This window comes from Diprion similis, chromosome 3 (assembly GCF_021155765.1).
Source record: "Diprion similis isolate iyDipSimi1 chromosome 3, iyDipSimi1.1, whole genome shotgun sequence".
NCBI lineage: Eukaryota > Metazoa > Arthropoda > Insecta > Hymenoptera > Diprionidae > Diprion > Diprion similis.
The window spans coordinates 16,854,872-16,874,822 of NC_060107.1; the positions used below are offsets into that span (position 1 = coordinate 16,854,872).

The 19,951-nt window shown below is 35.0% G+C and overlaps 3 protein-coding genes across 5 annotated transcripts; 2 read left to right on the forward strand and 1 right to left on the reverse strand.

Annotated features, from left to right (window-relative positions):
* Positions 1-8,780, forward strand: LOC124404095 (blastoderm-specific protein 25D). 2 transcript variants are annotated; one of them, XM_046877962.1, is made up of 12 exons: positions 1-292; positions 992-1,462; positions 1,522-1,691; positions 2,246-2,445; positions 2,734-2,973; positions 3,109-3,529; positions 3,619-3,779; positions 3,854-3,938; positions 4,030-4,907; positions 6,065-6,768; positions 6,888-6,988; positions 7,867-8,780. In XM_046877962.1, the coding sequence occupies exons 2-12, from the start codon at positions 1,069-1,071 to the stop codon at positions 8,002-8,004; spliced, it is 3,492 nt and encodes a 1,163-aa protein (XP_046733918.1). In that variant the 5' UTR covers positions 1-292; positions 992-1,068; the 3' UTR covers positions 8,005-8,780. The 2 variants fall into 2 exon arrangements, with proteins under 2 accessions (XP_046733918.1, XP_046733917.1); XM_046877961.1 differs by having other exon boundaries at positions 4,030-4,911; positions 6,069-6,768; positions 7,867-8,778.
* Positions 8,781-12,000: 3,220 nt separating this feature from the next.
* Positions 12,001-13,927, reverse strand: LOC124404103 (40S ribosomal protein S7). Of its 2 annotated transcripts, none has more exons than XM_046877978.1 (5): positions 13,793-13,927; positions 12,908-13,078; positions 12,595-12,776; positions 12,302-12,452; positions 12,001-12,120 (listed from the first exon to the last, which is right to left on the reverse strand). In XM_046877978.1, exons 2-5 carry the CDS (start codon positions 13,076-13,078, stop codon positions 12,043-12,045), a joined length of 582 nt encoding a protein of 193 aa, XP_046733934.1. In that variant the 5' UTR covers positions 13,793-13,927; the 3' UTR covers positions 12,001-12,042. The 2 variants fall into 2 exon arrangements, with proteins under 2 accessions (XP_046733934.1, XP_046733933.1); XM_046877977.1 differs by lacking the exon at positions 13,793-13,927 and adding an exon at positions 13,753-13,788.
* A 4,134-nt stretch (positions 13,928-18,061) lies between these two features.
* Positions 18,062-19,076, forward strand: LOC124404104 (RNA-binding protein 7). The gene is made up of 2 exons (XM_046877979.1): positions 18,062-18,305; positions 18,427-19,076. Exons 1-2 carry the CDS (start codon positions 18,222-18,224, stop codon positions 18,940-18,942), a joined length of 600 nt encoding a protein of 199 aa, XP_046733935.1. The 5' UTR covers positions 18,062-18,221; the 3' UTR covers positions 18,943-19,076.
* Positions 19,077-19,951: the final 875 nt, after the last annotated feature.

The window sequence follows — 19,951 nt, forward strand, 5'->3', positions numbered from 1 at the left end:
AAAGCCTGCTAGCATGGAAAAGCAGCTCGCTAATCAGCTGATTGCTCTTGAACCAACACCTGAAGTCAAAGTAAAGCGCAAGTGCCACCAGTGCCACCGAAGTGGAACAAGCTCTGAGTAACGTTTTGCGAGAATAACGATAATCATCGTCACTTTATCAATTTCTTAGGTAGATCACAGAGATATAAAACAATTTAACCACACTTAAATTGTCACTTGTCAAACCTGAAGTGGGCACAAGATAATCATTCATCCGGACCAATTACCGTCTAACCGCATTCATAATAATTAGGTATGCGTCTAAAAAGTTAAGTTTCCATTTCATGAGTGTTCAAAGTTGCACATTGATCATTGTGATGTTTATGCGTCTGCATCTGTTATTTTGCTCTCCCGCTTTCCTCTAATAATATTAAAAAAGGTGATATATTTCCAGACCATATATAAGCTTTAGAATAATGTTGTCCTCATTTAATTCAGTACCAAATATTATTGGACCATGTTTTCCCCCCTCAACCTTCGCGTATCTTCTAGCGTTGACAGGATCGTGTATTATACAATTGACATACTAAAATAGGTACACACATGCATAACTGTACGTGTGTGACCTTGAATTCATTTCCACTGGCAATAAATATACTTCTTTGATCACAACCTGACACAATATACACACAGTTTATCAGAGCTCATAACCCATAAGCTTTTCTAATTCCTCTCCTCAATATTACAAACATTTAGATTTCACACTCTGAATCATCATAAGATTGAAGCTCACTGTGCTATTTATAATCAAAATATTTATACTGCCACAATGATGGACACAATTTTTTTTCTATTTATAATAATAATGATAATAATTTGACGAATAGCTTGAATACTTGGATAAATCTAGAAAAGGAAATCTTAAAAAAAAAAACTTTCAATTTTTCCATTTTTAGAAAAGAATTGCACAAATATTTTTATGATATATATTTATTTTGTTTCAATCTCTTAGGCCTGCGGTAATTAGTTGGTTAATCTGCGGTGAACAAGATTCGAAGGTGCTTGAGAAGATTTTTTTAGGACGATGCGATGGAGGGAAATTGTACAGATCCTTACGAACAGCAACTTTTAGCCGTATTTGAGAGTTGTCAAACGAAGGGGCAGATAGGTCTGGACGAAAATGGGCTGCGATCGTTATGTGAGAAATTACAACTCGAGGAGCAAGGAAAGGAGTTGATATCGTGTCTCCTGGAGCAAACCGACACTGATAAGTCTGTGTCCTTTTACGAATTCCGTGATGGTCTTCTTGCTTTATTGGGAAACGCTCAAGATAGAATCTCCAGTTATTCGGATCGAGAATTTCCCAACAGTGACTCGTTGCAAAGTTTAAATTCTGCCAAGTTAGCCAACAAGAGGTACGGACGGAAGACCAAACCAAAAGAACAAAACGCGGATATGATGGACTTTCAACACCAAAATTTAGGTAGGGATACAAAAATTTTATTTAAACTGCAATCGTGGAATATAAAACTTTTGTTTCAGATGGCGCAAAAAATGAAATATGGAGAGGCGTAGATGGTCTTCTCAATCAGGATATTAAAATAGAGGAACAGAGGCTGAGAGAAATATGGGCAAAAATTAACTTGGGTTTGGATCGGCAAGAGCTGCCCATTGTATCGCAATACGTCAGCATTCCTTTACTTCCTAAACAGGTATAATAACTGAAACTATTCTGAATGAAGCTGAAGAGTACGATTTAAATTTATGAACCTAAGTTTGCAGCAGGTTGTTTCACCAAACATCGATACTTTTCATTAATTTTATTATGCGATGGTCATACAATGAGTATGTATCTAATTATTATATTCGTTACTGAGAAAATCTTCTTGGAAATAAAAAAATAATTTGCACTGATATTGATTATAATTAACAATCGGCAATGTTGAATAGACTACTGGAAAAAAATTCATATTAGTAAAGTTGTAAGATATAGTATTCTAAATATAACGAGTCAGTTTAGAGTCGAATTGATGGAATCTACTAAATTTTGTACAGTTTGGAAATGATGCAAAATCAACCATCGATTTGCAAGGTCTTCTTTATAATTCCAGTATTTTCAATTTTTTGCATTCTTAAAGAAAACTTCGTAGTTTATGGATATGTAATTTTCGCAATACTCGATGCGCAACGGTCTTGTGATAAAATGAATAAAACGCATTCATATTTGTCCAACCATCTACCTTAACCTTTGGCAACATTTTTTCAGACGTTGGAGCAGATTTTTGAAAAACTCGATATGGATCATGACGGACAAATTACTCTCGAAGAGTTTTTGCTGATATTCAGAAACCCCAAAATGCTGCACGAGCAACTCAGCTCCGCGTGGAATGCTGGCCTTCGAAATGATATCATGAAACAAGACTCTGAGAGAGAAAGTATTCAAATCCGTGGCCCTCACCACACTGGGTAATGGTCGAAACCAATATGGAAGATTTTTAGGACTATAGAAAAGCGAATTAAATTAATTTGGGTATAATCCTTCCGTAAACAATGACTGAGAATCGAAATTCAATTGAAAATGTTATTTGTTCCAATCTTTCGATTTTTTCACTACAGAAAAAAGTTGTTTCACAAAGTTTTGGTAACGTAGTTTAGATTTATTTATTATTTTTAGTGTTTAATAATAAAATATACCAAACAATAATAGCATACCTAAGAAATAAATTTGGTTAATGATTTCAACAAAATGTTCAGCTACGCCCGAAGCAGCACAGTTGTGGATATGTGGGAAGTTGCTGGCGTTCCTGATGCAGCCACATTTTTGTCAGAACTTGGATTCACCAGTCCAGACATCAGCCTCACAGAGCTGACAAATGTGCTCTGCGAAGAGCTGAAAAGCCTCCGTGATGAGTCCGATAACAGAGTGATGGGAACTCACATTAGTTTGCTGAAAGGAACACTTGTATTGTATCAGGAAGAGGTCAGAAGTCTCAAGTAAGTCTGTTAATTTTGTCGAATGTTATAATTACTAATTTTTCAAAAGTTCAGTCGTCTTGAATCAGTATTATGTATGAAATTAATTTATTCTACTGCTTACGTGCAAGATTGATTTATAATAGCTAATTTCAGCACTTTAGTGGAGCATTTGAGCGGGGAAAGAGACAAGTTACGAGGAGATATAGCAGAAGCGAACCAAAGAGCAACTTTGCTGGCTCAAGAAGTAGATGAACATCATATCTGCTTGGAAAAGTCCAGTCAGAATCAAATTAAGCAGCTGGAATTGAAGAACGCGGAAATACTTAAGGACCTAACAGATCAGCTGACTTCTGAACACGAGTCTAATGCTGCTGCCTTGAAATTAATGGACCAAAGGCTGCAAATGCTTCAACAAGAAGACCAACGTATCAGAACTGAGTTAGCCAATGTCTTGTCTGAGAATCACACATTGGAGACTGAAAATCAAAATTTATCGGAGCACCTTTCCAAGCTCAAATCCTCAAATAATCAGCTGCAAATGCAGATACAAACACTGGCTGCTGAGCACGACGAGGTATGATTATTAATATATGTAACAATTGTTTGATGTCAATCGTTTGTGTTGCAATTCATGCTCCATTATCTTAAAAACCCAATTGCTAGGTCGAAAATGTTGAAGCGAAAGAAAATGAGGTTCTGGTTTCTCTATTAGACCGCATAAAAAAGCTTCAGTCTGACAACGCTGCGCTACGAGATCAAAATGACGAACTTACGTCTGAGCTAGAAGTGATGAAACATTCTGTGTCCGATATCCAAAGTTCCGGGTACGTGATGTTGAGTGTTTGAATCGTGTTCAGTTTAGAAAAAAAAACTAAAAAAATCTATCAATATTTTACAGAAATTCGGCTATAAGTAATTCAAAAGATTTGACTGATAGAGTGGCTGAGTTGGAGGAACTTTTACAATCGAAAACTGTGAGAAACGTGAGTAGTTTGAAGATTATCAGCAAATATATTTATTGTATGGATTCAAAACATCATCATTTAATTCATTACTTACAAATAAAATTTATAGAAGGACATTTCAATCGGAGCGAACAATTTGAACGCAATCGTTGAAACACAGGAACATCAGTTAGCGGAACTGCGAGGTGTGCTTGGAAAATTGAAAAAAGAACTGGTCAATGTTGTGACAGAAAAGAAAAATGATTGCACACTCGACAATTGTGTGCTGCAAAATAGAATTTTGGATGTGATTTGCAGAATAGATACGAATGTATCTCCACATCCCCAAGAAACAGATTCTATTAAAAGTTTAGCAAATGAACTTGAGGCCGAAAGTACACAACAAACGACTGAATGTAGTAGAGATTTTGTCACTAATAAAGCCGAGAAGGGGAAAGTCAATAGGAAAGCAGTTGGCGGGGACGATATAGTTAAGAATATTGATAAGAACTTTAATAATTTAGATGTGAAAAGCGTGTCCAAGAACAAAATGACTGGCCTACGCGATTATCCACCACGCCGAGATGAAAATGGTTCCGATCAATCGAAAATTGAAAGAGAGAAGAACAATGTTTTCTACAATGTAAGACAGTCATCTGAAAAAGCAGAAATTTCTAAAGATTGTAGAGATTTTGATAAAGTGACAGACATTTTGCAAGAGATGGAAGAGAAATATGTTAATGAGAAAAAGCAACTCAGTGAGCGCTGCACAGAATTAGAGAGAAGTTTGGATTTGTTAAGAACTGAGTATGAACAGTGCGAAGACTACTGGGCTGGGAAACTCGAAGAAGAAAGACAATTGTTCGAACAAGAGCAGCGAATTAGCGATGAAAAGTTGTCCGAGCTTATTGCTAAAATGGCTGAATACGAAGAGCAATTTGGCAACAGCGATAAAACCCACAATGACGGCCGCCTGTCGCCTATTGAAGAACGATTCAACCTTGAGCAGCAGGTGAGAAACAATTTCAAAGTCTACTAAGGATGAATAGTCACATCTTCTGAATCGAAATATTATAAAGAAAAACCGTTTAGAAAATCTCCAACAATGTTATTTGCGTTAATGATTGTGAACACAAGTAAAGCAACATTTCTACTGTTTGATAGAAATGTATTTTGAGAAAAGTTAAATTACGGAATCTAATATATTAACAATTTGATGAAAGGTTTTGTAATCAGAATGTTTAAATTATTAAACTCGCAGGTATTTAATCGGACTCTAATGTCTCAGGTTTAATTTTTTCATTATAGAAATATCTAGATAGCCTGAAATATTGTTTACTAATGTTATCTCCAGTTTGGTTAAAAACAGACTTGTGTAAGTAGAGTGCAACAGATCTATGTTGAAACAAGTTGAAAACTTCTTGGCTGTTAATTCCTCTATGTAGTACCTGTCTTACCAAGAGAATATCATTATAGTTGTGAATAGATTTTAAGGTTTGCAGTTTCAAGGAAAAAGAAATTGCAGAGTAATAGCTTTCCCCTAAAAACCTGAAAATTCTTAAGTGTCATGAAATATCATGCAATTTTACTAATGAACTGAAAATTTTATTTCTACTTTAATAAGTAACTCAGATTTCAGCAACATACGGAATATTAATACTCATTTCAATTGTTTTAAATTTTGAATCTCTTGTATAGATAGATCGATTTAAAGAAAATGTGACTTTTTTATTCCCTGTATATGGAACATATTTTTATATTTATTGCGTGCATTGCTAGCATGATGTGAAAGTTGAAAAATCGAGATGTTAATGTCAAGTTGCTTGCTATACTCTAAATATTTGAAAAATTACATTTAAAAATTTTGTAATGTAGTTGTGGATTGTCAAAAAGGTCATGAAAAAATCCTTCAAGTCAATCTGATAATACGGACAATATGAAATCTCTTGCATGTTATTTAGAAAATTTTTGAGGATCTGGTCAGCAAGCGAAATGAGTGCAAAAACACTAGAATTGACGTTGTATGTATGTGTGACACTGCTGGAGATTTTGTAAATAGTTGTTTTCTCTTTTCCAAAGTCTGATTCAAAGCGTATGGCCAACTTATCCTTCAATGTTCCCCGAATGAATTTCCACCGCTTGTAACATTGAGAATAATTTTGATTACAGTATACAAATTTGGAGGAAGAATTCAGCGAGTGGAAGTCTGAGATGCAAGAGGAGCTGACGAAAAAAGATCAAGAGATTCACGATTTGCGCGAAAAATTACAAAAGGGCAAAAGAATTCTGACTGCAGAAACTTCTGTGCAATGCTCAGAGGAATCAGTTTCACATTCTAATCTGACAACTAGTTTGAGTGAAGTCATTCATGAGAAAAATTTATCATCCTCGAAAATCACTTCCTACGACACTGATTCCCGCATGCTGAATGATTCGCTTCAGTTCAAGCATTCTACGGAATCTGAAAGTCCGAATGCTGAAGTGTGCACGTCTCGACCAGCAAGAATTTTACCCTGCCTGCACGGCTGTAGCTGTTATCAAATACAGCCCTACTCTGTTGCTGAAGAATTGTGTCGAGCTCACAAGGAGGAACTGAGACGATTGCATCAATTGAAAATCAATATCGAGACCGAATGCAGTAATTTAATAAAACAGAAGGAAGCCTTGATGCAGGAAATACTGAAACTGCAAAGTCTTCGAGCCATTAGCTGTTCTTGTACAAAAACAATCGCCGGAGAACAGGCTTGCCGCATCGATCTCAATGTACTTCAAGCTCTAAACGCGCGATTGCAGTCCCAAGAACAAAAGTGTCATCATCTTCAAGTGTCCCTCAAACAACAGCAACAGTATACAGATCGAATTTTACATCGTAGGTTTCCATTAATCGTCTCTTTTACACTATATGATTTTGCTTATCTAACTAACGGATTCTAAATAGAAAATTTTATGTTAAACATCACTTCAAATCTGCATCTTCCATGATTTCAGAAACCTGGAAACAACATCGAAACGAAATTGCAGACTTACAATTCCTATTGTGTGGTACCCAAGAAAAGTTACAACAACATTTACAAGCATATAAAGAACAGGTTTGCATACTTTTGAATCATTTGCAGTTGACTAGTTAGAATTTTACCTGAGATAATGATTCATAGTTGAAGATGATTCAGCTGGACCAACTGTACTAAATTTAAGAAAAGAAAAAAAGCCACTTGAAAAATGTTCAACGTTGTTGTTTGCGTCAATTATGTTAACAACAATTGAAACAATATCTCTCAAAAATGAATTTGAGGAAATACGAATAACATGACTTAAGACATTAACAGTTTGAAAAGTGGTCTTCGGTCAAATTCTGATGTATTGCTGCTCATTTTTGCTAACGACCCAGATTTCCACAAACTGTCTAAAAACATCCAAGCAATCTCGCATTATACTATAGATATAACGCACGAGGACAATCATTGAGAAATATCTGTTGTACCGTACTTACACAAATTCATTTTTTTCCTTTCTGAAGGTAACAGTTGGTAAATTTTCAATCAACAATTTTAAGGCCATTTATATGGTGAACGAAATAAGCCCAGAATCTTTAGAATAGATAAAAAACACCAGAGTTCAATTATTTTGAGCAACCTAAGCGATATGGAATCTGTTTTCGAATTGTTAATATCTTAGTTTGTGTTCTTTGCTTTGTTGAGAATCATTTCAGCCGCATAAGAGGGATGTCGTTTTATTCGTATTCACTGTCATTGGCGCAAACAACATTGCTAGGGGTTTTTAAACTATTTATTCTCTTTTTTTTACCTTTCGAGTTTAACAGTCCACCTGTTCGATTCTTTAATGAAATGAACTCATTTTCCTAGACATGATGCACGTGAACTTTTTCCCAGTTCTTTTAAACAAGTTTTGTGAAATTCGCAATGCACTTGAATGACCAAATTTTTAATTAAATGAATTATTTCACCAGGCCGAGAGCTTAGCACGAGCTGACATGCTGGCTAAAGATTTGTATCTCGAAAATACATACCTGATGGCGAGTGTGGAACGTCTGGAGCAGCACTGTCACGTGTTGACGCAGTATAGTACCGAATCGACATCGGTATGACCCTCGAGTGGTGGTCTAATACATGTATTACCATAATTCAGCGATACGCAAGATGTTAGTATTGCGTAGTGTTCATCGATATTAGCAATAATTCTGTGAGAACGAATGATTAGTAACTCAGGAATTAAATAGGTCGAAGAAATCAGTTACCCACTTCTCGATCAAATACCACTCGATATTTATTAACTCCAGCTTCTACTTACAGCAGGATAAAACATATTTCGTGGGTTTTTCATTTCATTGTATGTATGTACCAAAATATCAAAGGTAGATCTCTCAGGACCTTTTAGTATATTAATTGAAACCTCCAGTAGTCAAAGCGATTCTGCACGAAATTGTCATATTTAAATTTTATCATTCGATGATGTTAGTCAAAGTTATAACGCCTTAAATTCCCGACATTTTTTTGGGTTAATCTAGTTTGTTGAATTCTATTAAGAAAATCGTAATCGAAGATGAAAGATTAAATGTCGTAAGATTCTAGTGATATTTATTACGTATCGCATGTTGGGACACAGCATGTAACCAACACAATACATTAGTAATCTTGATGTACGGAAACATTCACAATTATTTTTCTAAACAAGTGATATATCGTGTTTAACATATATTCATTATATTTTCAATCATTCCGTGTCTAGTAATTAATATTGACTATTATTCAGATCATCGCTATTAAAAGACAAACCAAAGGTTTAGAAATCTTAATATAATGGATTCCCATTTGATTATTGCAACTAGTACCAATTATTTATAATATATAGTATTATAATCATGTGTATATATATATATATATATATATATATATATATATATATATACACATTTGATATAAACATTTGAATAAACAACAGTTTTCTTTTTTATATTGGAGAAACGATTCACTAGACAAAACTAGTTGCTAAAAGCTTCATAGACCCTCTAAAGACACGTATATAGAGTATCAACTGATTGTAGGATTTAAGATTATAAAAATATCCAGCACGTATTTATATATATACATACTTACGTATGCAGGGTCATTTAATCGTTACTGAACGAAGCAATGACTCTGTATGGACTGATGATTGAAGACGAAAAAAATGTAAACTGAAAACTATTAACCACTTTTAGTGGTTAATTCTTTGTTTTTTGAGAGAAATTAGAGTCAAAACTTTGAATACTATCCTGACTTTTTTCCTCCGATTTCAATGAATTGTGTAAAAAATATTGGCAGCGTTATTCCTTATGAAAGTTAGGTATCACCTGTTACTGTGAGTCAGAACTTTCTGTCTTCAGTATTTTCTATTCATAGCAAGTGTTGATTAGTATTTAAATTCTTACGTAATCGTCATTGTCTCAGTATTTCAATACTTATATCCTTGATATTTCATGCCTAGTTTGTTGTTAAATTAGAAAATACCGCATCTACTGAGATAACAAATGATATAGTATATCCTTGTAAAAAACTAATTTCAAATCAGTTGAAAATTTTTCTGGATCTATTCGATATTTCTACATATTTCTGACTGACTTGGAAATCTCTTCCCCATAGAAACTTATTATTATACCTACAGGTGATATGAAAACAGAATGCGAGAGCTTTCACTTCTTAATGACATGCGCACGTAATCAAAGAACGCAAATTGGAACATCAAATTTGCCGACTATGCATTATTTTTTTTTATAATCATTGAATATTTAAATACTGTAAATATGTATAAAAATGCGATTTAGTAGTGCAACTTACTATGATGATGATGATGATGATAATGATAATAATAATAATAATATGAGTATACGAAACAATTATTCATCGCACCCAAGAAAAAAAGTTTCGTGCAAATTAAAACTATATTTATGAACTTATTAAGGTTTAGCGTTCTATTGAACAAAGTAAAGAATTTTAGTATAATTGTTAATACTAATTACGTGATTTAGTGGATAACTTTCGTCAGCATCGTCGCATATATATGATTATACATACACTTGAGAAGTTGTAGATATTGTCGATTGATCTATAAAATTTACCACCAAAACTAATATTTGCCTTAAACAGCAATATTAATATGTTTACCGTTGCGAATGTGAGATTCTAATTGATATAATTACGTTTCACAAACTAGTTTATTAAATTAAAATCTTAATATTCAACCTGACTGTATAATAATACACAATCTGTAAAGTTATACAAGGATGTTTCGTACTGTACATTGTTATTATTTTTCATCTTATGAAAACAATTATCTTGTAAACTTTACCGAAGGTGAAAATCTAGCTGTTAGTCTAATTAGGCAATAATTGCAAATAATGTCTATGCACTGCATCGCATGTTCTGTATTGATTCAGCAATCATGTTAATAATCACTCAACATTCCAAAAAACTGAAGTATTAATTACGAGTAATAAAATAGTGGATCTTTCATACAGTGCGCGTCATTAAATTTTTTCTATATCCAAACAATCAACTATAAAGTCTACAAATTCTTGATATATCTCGATCAATGAATACAAACAATGATACCCATTAAATTTACGTAATATCGTTTAAGGAGATAGGTAGAACTGATGTAATAAATCTTATAAATAATTGCTATGAACTTTGAGGAAAATTCATAGCCAATGTGTACTCTGCACTGTATCGAAGTTTCATAACAAGCTTTATTTGTATTATCGAAGCTCAAGTTTTCAAGGATATTTCATTGAAAGTTGGTGAAGTCGTATGATTTTTTTTCATTTTTTGTTACATATAAATTTTTTTTCCTTCGATCCAAACATGTCCTTGTCAGTTTGACTTTCAAACAATTTAGTGTTTAGAGTTCAGTATATCACATGACAGTAGGGTAAAATTATAAATTGGTAATTACAGGTATCTGAATGTAAGATTTATCACCTTATCGGACTGTTGAAAATAATGTGCCCAAATCTAAAAATATTGTAGAATTGTCAGTTAGTCCGATTGTGTAAAATCCTATAAAACATGTCAAATTCACAGTACCAACCAGAATATCATTTGTCTCTCTTTATAAATCAAATTTTATGGAGATTATTTTCGAAAATTCATGTACTATTAGCTGAAAATTGCATAGGCTGCCTAAGCAATATGAAGAATATTTATACAACACATCTTTGAGTAATGCACGAGTAATGGCACCATGTGGTAAATGGACATTGACGTTGGAAAATCTACTATTTATAAACATTCCTGAGGATAGTAGTTAAGAATTAGTTATCGTTACACTGTTGTAACTTGGAACTAATACTTGGTGAAGTTTTCGGTTGTGTTAGTTTGTACATACCTACATAACGTTTAACTCCGTTGTGCCTTCATTTTTATGCAATTATTATAAATGTTATCTGCTGTACATACCTGTATTACGAAAAAAAGTTTCTTTAATTTTATAATACGAATATTTATTAAGCTTACATATTACGTGCATTTGCCTCACGAGTCGTAATAAAATGAATGAACGTACAAATATACATTTCAATCTTATTGTAATTTTTATGAGTTTGTTGCAATTTTTTTTCAAGAATTAAGCAACCTTATGCTGTATATATGGGATTATAACGATAGGTGGCTGAAAAAGTGGGTAGGACAAGCAGTTATCGAATTCAATTTAAGTTTCTTCTATTCAAAAATATGTAAATCTAACTTTATTCACATCCTTTAAATTTTTACTCTAGTCAAGTAGAAGCAATATTATTAACAATAACGTCAAACGATCGCCATTTTGTTAAATAAAAAATAAAATGTTAATCCAGTTCGTGGCAAAGGATAAACTATCCAAGAATACTGTCTCTGAATTTGAAATAAATCGGGTGGGCCGTTACTTATAAGAAAATATGCAGATGAAGCTCAATTGAACAATTTGTTTCCGCAATGCTAATTTCCAAAATGCAGTATGAACCCAGTTTTTCAGCTGTTGGCTCACATTTTATGATGGGCCTATATTACCCAAGTTGTTCCTAATAGGTACAAGGAAAAATTCTATGGATAATATCAAAAAGACTTTGTAAATTTTCTTTGTTTTTATTTGAATGACAATTTGTAACTTATTACAAGTAGGGTTCAGGAAATTCAAACGTTACGTCACGACCCGTAAGTTTCTTGTAGACCGAAGCAAAAGTATCCACCTGTAAATTTTAATTGATAAGAAAAAGAGTAAGTAAAACCGTACATTACAGATTTGTTTAGAACAGTAAAGGAATTAAGTCAGCAACTTATTCTACTCGAAATCAGGAACTTGAGACAATTTTGGAAAAATTATTAAGAAAACATGTAATCAGTTAAAGTGAGAAGCTCAAATTTCAATACCTTATGCTCAATATTTGTCTGTTCATTCTTGTCTAGATGAACTTTGATGAGCTGCGAGCCATCCAGCTTGACACGAATACGTTTGCCAACAATTTCAGCAGGGAACACCAAATCCTCCAAGAGAGAGTCGTAAACTGCCGTAAGAGTTCGGCTAAAACAAACAAACGGTAAATTGTGAAGAATGTTGGACAGTGATTGAAAAATTGAGGGGTTTAAACAGCCATGGTGAAGTTGTACTAGAATTGCAAGTATTATTGACAATTACAAATGACCAAAAAGTCATGCTAGCATACCTTCTAGGACGCTTCTGCTTGTTCTTGGTGCGAGTCTTTCTTGTTGGTTTGGGAAGGATCTTCCTCTCCCCAACAAACATGACATGCTTTCCAGAAAACTTCTTTTCTAGTTCGCGTACTAGACGTGTCTGTACCTTTTGGAAAGCTTTCAACTTCGGCATTGGTACGTAGATAATGATTGACTGTAAAACAAACAGAATTTGCCGATTTTATGATAGTTATAACACTTTGGATAGGCAGAATAATCTTACCTCACTATAAATCTGAGGTATGGATACAAATAGGGCTCATCGTAATTCAATGTAAACTGTACCTTCTTGTTGTTAGTTTCTATTTCCCTTGCCTTGGTGATGTAAAGCTCGCGCAGTTGGGACTTGAGGTCGGTGTTCATCTCCAGCTCGAAAAGGGCTTGCGAGATGCTGGTTTCGAACGGGTCGGCCTCAGCGCCCCCGCTCTTCATTATCTTGGCGCTAGCCGTAAACATCTGAAAACACAAGATGACAGAAATGAGCACAAATTTTTGGACGGTAGTTGAATAACTCCGCATTAATTTGACTCAATTATCTTAGAACTCTGTTCGTAGTTAATCACTTAACTTGAGAGTAATCTACTAGAACATACATAGATGCAGTAAGTAAATACAGAGGTTACTTCATGTTATAAATTAACTTTGTGTCAGGTAGACAGACTGGAATTTGAAACCAGAGCTTACTAACACATTTAAATTCAAATCTAGAGAGCATAGTCGATGTTACTGGGATTTAGTTCAGTTGTTTATTTGAATAGGAGATCTAGACCGAAGTGTCAAGTGAAGGAGATTCTGCTCCACGTTAATATTTACAAGATTCGTTCAGGTTAGAAAATTGTTAACGATATTTACGAGATTGCTAATGAATATGGAGCTGTAACCAGTCTACAGGAACCTGCTGCTGGTATATAAACTTTTGACCGAAGGGAAACGGTAAAACATAATGCAATTGAACATGTTGTAACTAGTTGTAACCGGGAGATTCACACATTTTGGAAATATTTTAGCGGATGGAATCCGTCCGTATCACTTCACAGTCGAGGCATCCGTCAAAAATAAAACATTGTTCGAATATATTAAACGTCGGCCAATGTTGAACAAGTCACAATTTTAGTTTTTCCGATAACCACCTTATAATAACCTAAAGTCATAATTTAACATTCTTCGTACCTTGCTGTGCTCGCAGTTCGCGTGAAAGAGACCAGCACGAACCTGAAGTTGATCATTTGTGATGATTATTTTTTAGATCTAGTCAGCACTGCACTTTCAATTTTAGGTGTGTTCTTAAATTGGCCACCAGTCCTCCAAATTCCCTAGGAGTGAAACAGCTGTCCAACAACTCGATGGTGCAACAAAGATGCAGATAATGATGAGACTGTGACGTCGAACGGCACTCCACGAAAATTCCCCAAAGCTGCCACTAGATTATCGCGGATGCTTAGCTAGACTTCAGTAGTGTGGGTCGCCAATAACGATTAATCACTGAAGTGAAATGGACAACTTGATCGAATTTGCGTAATTGGGTGAACGGCGAGTTGGAAATTGTTGCAATTTATTAGAATGAAGTTTACTTTACCTTTTATAAGATAGCTTCTTCTGGAACTAATGAATAGGTGTGATAAAGAGACTTGTTTTAAATGAATACTGAATTAAGATTCGGAATTGGTTTAAAATGGAATATATTTTGATTAACACACACAGAATATAAGAATGAACAATTTTAATAATATAAAATTGGATAACGAATCGGGCAGAGATTCGTCGTTGGAATGCAAGTGCGAGAGGATTTTACCGCGAGGATCTACTGAGTACTAGTAGTTAGCGGAGATAAAAACCAAGAGAGCGAATGATCGCTGGGTGCTCGTATTTATTCAGATCGGTAGCCGTAGAGGTGTGAAATCCTCTCCTCAAGCATTGCCCCATAACAACGCATTTCTTCCCCTTATTCTAAGAATTAAAACTAGGTTGGTATGCTATGCTATGGGTTTTATTGGTGCCGGGTGCAAAGTCGGACTTTGGATTGTCCCCCCAACTCTTTGTTCCATACCACCTCTCCTTATAATTAATCTAAAATTGAAAACTAGAGTGGTGTTCATTTTTTAGGATTTGAATTAGTGTATGTTATGGGTATATGAGTTTCATGTATATGTGTGTTGGTGCAACGCGCTAGTGTATTTGTCGATAGGCGCGCGGTCCCTTGATAGCTGTACCGAAGGAGTAGGGGATCTAATACAACTTTATGGGGTGGCCTTCGAGCGCGTAACGCGCGTATGCTCGAGATCGCCGCGCGGACTTATTAGATCGCCGTTTCCTAGGGTTGAATCCATGTGAGCCTTACCTACACCCTTAAGTACCAAAAATTGTAACAACGTTGAGAGCGTTTAAAATATTACGCGATATTTACCCACTTAAGTGTATGAATTGAATGTATTACCGAATTATCCTTTCATTCGTAATATCATAATAACTATTTATTGAATAACCTCGGCAGGTTATATTTTACACTTTTATTGCAATTGCACTCCATTAAATAAATTATCCATCACAATCCATCACGAACTATATAATACCTAATTAACATCCAAAGGAGTTGATTCTTTTTTAATCGTTTTTAGGCGTTTATAAGTCATTTCCCGTAGTTTGTAAGTCAATAGTTCAATTTTTATTGATAGAACAAATTTGGCTAGGAAATTTGTATGATCTTAGCGCCTGATAGTTGCAATTTGCCATCAAATTCAGTTCTGCTTGTACGGAATCATTTGTAGGTGATCGTAGGTGTTTATAAGCACTTCTCCAACCTTTATTAATCTCCCAATTATCTGTAAAACTTGGAACAAAAATCCCCCCCCCCCCCCCCGCCGCGGGGGCAAAAATAAAAAAAGTAAATAAAACCACTAGCCAGGTATTAGTCCAACCTCAGCGCACGCAACTTACAACGGCTGCTCATTAACTGAAAATTGCATCAAAATTCTTTTTCGGGTGAGGCAATTGTTCGTTTCTCATTTATAGGTGTTGAATAACGCTATTCAGGCGTTTGATAGTCGATTGTCGATTCGCAAAAATTAAAACAATAGTAATAAGGTAGTAATCCCCATAGTTTGTTCAGACCTAGCACATCGAAGTGATGACAGCTCCTCGCTTTGACTGTAAATTGCATCGGAATTCAATTTCCCGTCAGGCGATCGTTTGTTGTTCGTTTGTTTGTGTATGATAATTTCACTGAGCCAAACAGACAAAGGGTATGTAGTACGTTCCGAATTGAACTGGCAGCGCTACTGCTTGATACGTTGACTGAAGATGGATATCTTCCGTCAATGGTATTAGTCAGTTTCCGAACCACAGACATATTTTGAATACGACCTAGTTCTATTCCACCCACTCCTTTGGAATGATCCGTGCAACAACGGAACGGCGCTTGTTCTAAACAAGACAGTCACAATTCATGCTGATTGACTCATGAAGACGGACGATATTATATAATTAGTGCAATAGTAAACGTCAAAGATGCATTGGAATTGGATGATTTTTCATCCGACGATGATGATGGACTGGCCATAATGATTTTAGATAATTCGATTAAGGATCCTCAAGTTCTGAGGCCACGAATTCAATTATACGTTGAAAATGTTGTGCATAGGTTTGACGATGCAGAGTTCATATCACGCTTCACTTACGTATAATTTTTTACTCATCTAAACATAATAATTTAATTTCACAAGAATAACGGGCGTGTACAATTACAAAAGATATTATTTGAGGAAACGTATATTCCCGATTGTTTTATGAAAAGATTTTAAAGATCTATAAAAATAAACTATGAATTCTAATTATTTTAATTTTTTGAGATCCAGTTTCTACATTTTAAAGTTATTCTGAAGATTTATATTTTTTGAATAAATAATGATCTTTGAATTTTCGAGAGTCTGTCTACTTACAGATAATGTTTATGAGTCTTCAAGTCTCCACAAGCCGTGTCCTTAAAAGATTATTCACGTAATACCTGCATATATATAGGAAATTCGACTTTCCGCACTATAGAGGGTACACGAAAAGACCTATTTCCGAACAGTCCAAACGCTAGGGCATAAGGAATGTCTATTACCGCACGGTCCCTGGCACGGCGGAGACTTGTGTGTACTAACTAATTGACTAACACTTCTGTGTACCCCCGACAGGTATGTGAAGTCAAACCTCCCATCGCTGGCCTTACATAAAATAGGATATGCAACGGTTGCATCGCCAACTTCCCGCAATCGTATCACAAATTGGTATCACAAAGTCTAAAATTATTAGGCTTGAGACAAGTAAGCCAACAACTACACGAGCAGTCCCTAACCAGTTTCTTCAAATTGCATTAATTGTATTTATATTGAAAACAAACTCATACAAATAAAGACGATTGATTGAAATTTATTAAATGCTTTGTTATAAGTGCATGGTATGTGAATAATTTCAGTGACCACTGCGTGCTTGAGCAGCATCTTCCAGATATATTTTTAATACTTTTTATGTACGTTTCCAGGTTTAGTATTTAGCCCCGCATTAACAACCGAACGAGTTGATTTTTTTTTAATCGCTTGTAGGTCGTTTGTAGGTGTTTGTAAGTTGGTTCCCGTCGTTTATAAGTTAATAGTTCGATTGTTATTAATAAAACAAATTTGGCTAGGGAATTTGTGCGATGTTGGCCCCTCGTTATTGCAATTTGCGATCTAATTCAGTTCTACTTGTATGGAATCGTTTGTAGCTGATTGTAAGTGATTTCGCGTCGTTTGCAAGTCAATAATTCAGTCGGTATTCATAAAACAAATTCACCTAGGGAGTTCCCGTGACATGGCCTTCTAACAACACCTGCAATTCGCCATCGAAATGAGTTCTGCTTACACGGGATCATTCGTAGGTCGTTTGTAGGTGATTCTGAGTGATAATGCGTCGTTTGTAAGTCAATAGTTCAGTCATTATTGATAAAACAAATTTGTCTCGGAGTTCGCGTGACGTCAGATGATTGTGAAATATTTCTCGGCGTTTGTAAGTCCATGGTTCAGTCGGTATCAACAAAATTTGCAATCGAATTGAGTTCTGCTTGCGCGGAATTGTTTTGAGGTCGTTCGTTGATTATTGTAAGTGACTATGCGTTGTCTATAAGTCAATAATTCAGTCTATGGACTTACAAACGCCGAGAAATAATTCACAATCACCCGACGTCACAGGAACTCCCTAGACGAATTTGATTCATCAATAACGACAAAATTATTGACTTACAAATGACGGAAAGTCACTCACAAATTCACAATCACCTACAAATGACCTACAAATGATTCCATATAAGTAGAACTGAATTAGATCGCAAATTGCAATCATGAGGACAAATCCCCTAGCCAAATTTGTTCACCCAACACTTGCAGTTGTTCCCAGCCGATAACAGAGTGCTCTGATGATTGCGGTTAAAGTCACCAGTGCTAGCAATTTCCATCACAGTTATGTTGCGGCCATTTTTTGTGTATAGTAATGCTGTCATCACATCAATGTTATTTTTGACAAATCGCATCGACAATTCCCTACGAAATTCGAGAATAGTATAGGAGGTAAATTTCCTGTCACAATGGAAGAGGATCAACGTACTGTTTGGTGTGGTAATTTAAGCGATAAAGTTACCGAAGACATACTTTACGAGTTGTTTCTGCAAGTAAGACATGGCACCTTTTCCCGTCTAATCAAAGTGACGATTTCATAAGCAGTATAATAATTCATCCACCTTTCGCAGCATTTTGCCCGCCTGACCCAAGCGATATTCTCATTATTTGCAGGGCGGGCCAGTTCAGAGGGTTTCGATACCTAAGGACAAAGACGGAAAACAACGAACCTATGGTTTTATCACATTTAAGCACGCTGTTTCTGTACCGTACGTGCTTGATCTCTTTGAAGGCACAGCACTGTTCGACAGAACACTGAGTATGAAAACTCGAAACAATATAGAAGTACCAGTACAATCGCACCCCAACAGCAGATTGAGAAAACAAGAAGTCAGCCACGACTTGAACAACGTGCTCCAATTACAGAACAAAATGATAATTGGTAACTTGATGCATGGACTATGCGTTGGGCCAGAAATGCTCATGTATCCGAGTCAATTAAATCCTGGGGCATATCCAGAAAATCGATCCCAACCGGCGTCGCAACCTTATCAGCAGTGCGAAGGTGGTAGAGAACGTAACAGTTACAAAAGTAGAAATGATCGCAGGGAAAGACATCTGTCACATCGGTCAAATGATTACTCGCGAAATTCTGATCACAGAAATAGCAGAAGGCATTATCGGAAATAACAACATAAACTCTCAGTTAAGATGTGTGATCAAAATCTAAAGATATCTATACTCAGTTTTGTAATGTATGTAATTTTAAAAAGAATGGCATTCGTGGCATGAATGCAACAAATACAATTTCTAAGTTTTTAATATTAGAAAGCCATATCCTGTTCGGAGTAGATGTAAAATATCTTTGGAGAAATTAAGAATATAGATGCGGTTGGGTTCATTGAGCACATAAATTTGAATCTGGAGTCTAACAATGTCTCTGAAGTTTTCAATGTTCATGATCTTTGCATCAGATATTCACATTTAGGACATGCTTGTGTCAAGGCAATTGATCAATAATTTAGGGATATTTAAAGTTATTCACTTCCTCAGTAAGATTGATTCACATATCCAGATTATATATACGTGTATTCTTAGGGTGCTTCATTTGAAACGAACATGTCTTTTTTTTCGTTGACACATAAAAATTTTGTTCCTTCTATCGAAAAAGAAATTCCCTGAAAATTTGAGCCCTTAATCTTAATTTTAAGTGGTTCCTCTCGATCGATGTATATTTCTCATTTAAATAACATGTAATTCATGATTTTTTTAATTTAAATTAACATAGCTCCGTTTGATTTCATGGTATTTCATTGCGATTAGTCAGAATTTGTAGTATATTAGTGACTCTTTGAAAGTACTCACTAACATTTTTTTGTACTTGAACCCGTCTCATCGGTGTCGGTCTCGAAAGCCCAATTTTCTTAAAAATTGTTATATTTTCGTACTTATCAACAAAACAATTGAAGTTATAAAAAAATTGTCAAAGAACAATTTGTAGGAAATTAAATTTCCTACAAAAATAGCCCCGTATCGATTTTCTGAGGTGCGTAGTCCAAAAGGTATAAACAGTTTAATATATTAAAATCCCCCAAAAAATATGAAATTTCATATGAAATACCGATGAGATGGGTTCAAGTCCAAAAAAATGTTAGTGGGTACTTTCAAAGAGTCACTAATATACTACAAATTCTGACTA

Excerpts from the sequence above, each read along its gene's own strand:
- LOC124404104 (XM_046877979.1), top strand. The coding sequence starts at position 18,222 with ATGGAAGAGGATCAACGTACTGTTTGGTGTGGTAATTTAAGCGATAAA. Across the intron at positions 18,306-18,426 it reads TTTACGAGTTGTTTCTGCAA|GGCGGGCCAGTTCAGAGGGT; the intron begins GTAAGACATGGC and ends CATTATTTGCAG.
- LOC124404103 (XM_046877977.1), bottom strand. The coding sequence starts at position 13,773 with ATGACTTTAGGTTATTATAAG. Across the intron at positions 13,079-13,752 it reads TGACTTTAGGTTATTATAAG|ATGTTTACGGCTAGCGCCAA; the intron begins GTGGTTATCGGA and ends TTGTGTTTTCAG. Across the intron at positions 12,453-12,594 it reads AAGCAGAAGCGTCCTAGAAG|CCGAACTCTTACGGCAGTTT; the intron begins GTATGCTAGCAT and ends TGTTTGTTTTAG.
- LOC124404095 (XM_046877962.1), top strand. The coding sequence starts at position 1,069 with ATGGAGGGAAATTGTACAGATCCTTACGAACAGCAACTTTTAGCCGTA. Across the intron at positions 1,692-2,245 it reads TTCCTTTACTTCCTAAACAG|ACGTTGGAGCAGATTTTTGA; the intron begins GTATAATAACTG and ends ACATTTTTTCAG. Across the intron at positions 2,974-3,108 it reads GAAGAGGTCAGAAGTCTCAA|CACTTTAGTGGAGCATTTGA; the intron begins GTAAGTCTGTTA and ends AGCTAATTTCAG.